Source organism: Notamacropus eugenii, chromosome 4 (genome assembly GCF_028372415.1).
Source record: "Notamacropus eugenii isolate mMacEug1 chromosome 4, mMacEug1.pri_v2, whole genome shotgun sequence".
Lineage (NCBI taxonomy): Eukaryota > Metazoa > Chordata > Mammalia > Diprotodontia > Macropodidae > Notamacropus > Notamacropus eugenii.
The window spans coordinates 4,525,507-4,529,066 of NC_092875.1; the positions used below are offsets into that span (position 1 = coordinate 4,525,507).

General features: G+C 48.7%; 1 gene segment (V, D, J or C); it reads left to right on the top strand.

Moving 5' to 3' along the window:
• Window positions 1-715: 715 nt before the first annotated feature.
• Window positions 716-1,361, top strand: LOC140498817 (immunoglobulin lambda variable 4-60-like). The segment is given in 2 exon segments: window positions 716-719; window positions 1,039-1,361. Coding segments are annotated over 2 exon segments (327 nt in total).
• Window positions 1,362-3,560: the final 2,199 nt, after the last annotated feature.

Consider the following 3,560-nt stretch of genomic DNA (forward strand, 5'->3'; position numbering starts at 1 on the left):
TCAATGGACCATCCCGGGATCTGTACAGACATTATTATGGGGTTTGGTCACATTATATCATAAGGAGGTGTGAACACATGACCAATGTAGACAGAAGTGCCCCTGACTTCACTGCATACAAAAACCCTTTGAGATCTCAGGACTTTGGTGAAATTTCTTCACTGTTTATTACAAGTGGTGGTGCTATCACCAAACCACTAGGTGTCCTCACTTGAGCATATGTAACTGAATAGGAAAGAAGCAAAATTTTATTTGAAAATGAACCAAGCCTGTGGGCAGCCATTGGAAAGTCAGAGAACAACCATCTTTGAGGACATGATCCCTTTCACATAAAAGCAGCAAGGCTCTCCTCTCCTGGGAAATTCTTCGTTTATACTGTGGATTGAGGCTAGCTTGGAGGGCTGTTGGGCATCAAGCAGGAGTCTTGTTTTGGCTGTGGGACAACTGAGGTTGGCTTACAAATGTGGAGTGATTGGGAGCCTGCAGTGAAGAGGTGGCACTTAGTGCCAGGTTTGGAACAGACAGTGATGGAATGTGGAGCCTGGGGGTCTGATCTGGGGATCAGCCCAGCTGGATATGTCTGTGACTGATCTGACACTAGAGATCACACAGGAGTGACATCTCTGGTTGGCTAGGAAAAGAAATTCCAAAAATCCCAGGTCTTCTACTTGAAAGACAAGTCCCTGCCCTGTATTTGTGGTTTCAGAGGTGTGACATGGGTGAGGTTAAGAAGAGCCTGCATAAGGCGAAGATTTGCATTAAGTCCCCTCCCACCCAAAACCAAATTCAAGATTCAGGGAGAGGATAAGAGGGACTTGGGAGAAGCCAGGTCCAGCTGTGTGCTCTAGGGCCCTCTGCACAATGGCCTGGCCTATTGTCTGCCTGGCACTGCTCACTGTATGCTCAGGTCAGGGCTGCCCTCAGAAACCTCCTTGTCCTGCTCCCTCATCCCTGCCCTTGGCTTCCCTGCTTAAGATCTCCAAGCCCTTTCACCCTTTCTTCTTATTCTAGGACATTAATGTCTGTCTCTATTTCTAGGTTCCTTCTCTCAGCCTGTGGTGACTCAGTCACCCTCCATGTCTGCTTCCCTGGGAGCCACAGTTAAACTCACATGCACCCTCAGCAGTCAACACAGCACCTACAATATTGCTTGGTTCCAACAGAGTCCAGGAAAGTCCCCTCGGTATATTATGTATGTTGGCAGCAGTGGAGATGCAAGTAGGGGTGATGGGATCCCTGATCGCTTCTCTGGCTCCAGCTCTGGAGCCGACAGATACTTGACCGTCAGCAACATCCAGCCTGAAGATGAAGCAGATTACTATTGTGGCTATGATTATAGCACTAGTAGTGGCACTGCTTAACACAGTGATACATTCAGCAAGGAAGTGAGACAAAAACCTCCCCTGCCAGCTCCACACCTGTTTCTAGGCTTCTGACATTCTCTGAACTGCCAGGGCAGGGTCAACTCTTTCTGGTTCGTTTTGGCTCAATCTTTTTTTTATCTCCCTTACTCTGTCTCATCTCTGTCTCTGAGTCTGACTCTCTTTTAGTATACAAATTTATATGATGTAGTTGAGGTCACACTGAGAATATGGGGCAAAAATGGAACTTCAATCCAGATCTTCTGACCCCAGGACCAGTATTTTCCCCCACATTCCACATGTGGACTCTGGAGACTGAGTCCAGGGAGGGTTAGCTAAGCTTTCAGACTTTGGGATTTGGCCTGGAGTAGGGGAGAGAGGGAGGCCCTGCCATGACTTGGCTACCACAGCTGTACCATGTTTACTCTCCCAAAGAATAGCATGCTTGTGCAAGTTGATGATCTCATGAAAGAGACATCAGAATGAACTGTGAACAAAGAAGCCTGGGCCAGTTGCTGACAGTGCCTGGGTAATATTTGCACACTTCTGGGAATAAGCACTTGTCCCCCTCAAGCAGGCCCTGACTAGTCTCCCCTTTGGCGAGTCTGAATCCTAAAGACTGCCAACCCTGTCCCTAATCTCAACTAGTAGGACGTGTCCCATCCAGGCTCTGCTGTTAGAAGTGAGCTCATCTAACACACCCCAACTGTGAGAAACATGCTCACTTTAAACAGAGAACAATATCAGTTGTGAAATCAGGAAACCTTTCATTAATCCTTAGGTCCATTTCCCCTGAATGGACAGGTAACCTGACCAGTAAAGTTGTAGAAATACTGCTGCAATGCATTCAGAAAAATGGAGGCTCTTAAACTCTTTTCCAAACTTTGGATCTCCCATCACGCCTTCCCCTGCCCTTGTGACTATGTTCTGCTTTCTAATAGGTTCTCCTCAAACAGCTCATCAAGCCTACATTGTTTCTGACCTTTACCTGACCATGCTAGGTCATAACTGTGAAAACAGAATGTCCTTGTTGTCCACATTGCCAACCAGGCAGAGGCTAACCCCCACCTCATTCTGTACTTGGTTCCTTCCACACAGGCACCAAGACTTTCCTCCCTGAGCCAATCCATCCTTTTGTCCTGTAGAAAGATGCTGGCTGGGTGACCTGGTGGGCAGCAAGCAGGGTTCTTGTTGTGGCTGTGGGAACCTGAGGTTGAGTTACAAGGGTGGGGTGGATTGGGGGATCAGAGTTGGGAGGTGGCCCTGTGGGCCTCATTTGGGACAGGCACTGATGTGATGGGGAGCATGGGGGCGTGAGGGTGAGTCGGCCCAGCTGTGGCTGCTCTGATCCATGGGATCACTAATGAGTGACATCTCTGCTCTCTAGGACAAGAAATCCCATCACCTCATGCTATCTCCCTGAAGACATGCCCTCCACATGTACCTGTGATCCCAAAAGCATGACATGGGGAGTGGTTAAGAAGAGACTGGAAAAGGCATAGATTTGCATTCAGCCCGCTTGTACTCAAAACTCAACCTAAGCTTCAGAGAGAGGAAAAAAGAGACTTGGAATAGGCCAGTTCCAGCTCTGTGCTCCTTGGGGAGCAGAGCTCTAAGAGTCCTCTGCACCATGGCCCTTGTTTGCCTCTTACTGCTTACTGTCTGCCCAGGTCAGGACTGCCCTCAGAACCCTCCTTGTCCTGCTCCCTCATCCCTGCCCTTGGCTTTTCTGCTGAGGATCTCCAAGCACCTTCTCCCTTTCTTCTTATTCTAGGATATTAATGTCTGTCTCTGTTTCTAGGTTCTTTCCCTCAGCCTGTGCTAACTCAGTCGCCCTCCATGTAAACATCCCTGGGAGCCACAGCTAGACTCACCTGCACCCTCTGCAGTCAGCACAGCACCTACGCTATTTCCTGGTTCCAGCACAGCCCAGGAAAGTCCCCTAGGTATGTCAAGTATTTCAGCAGCAGTGGAGGTGGAAGTAGGGGTGATAAGCTCCTGGATTGCTACTCAGGCTCCAGCTCTGGAGACAATAGATACTTGTCCATCAGGTCAGAGTATGAAGGAGATTATTACTGTGGGACAGGTTATGGCTCTAAGCTTAACACATTGATATATTCACTGAGGAAGTCAGACCAAAACCTCCCCTGTCAGCTCAGGTCCAGCTACATACCTGGCTCCAGGCTTCTGACACTCTCT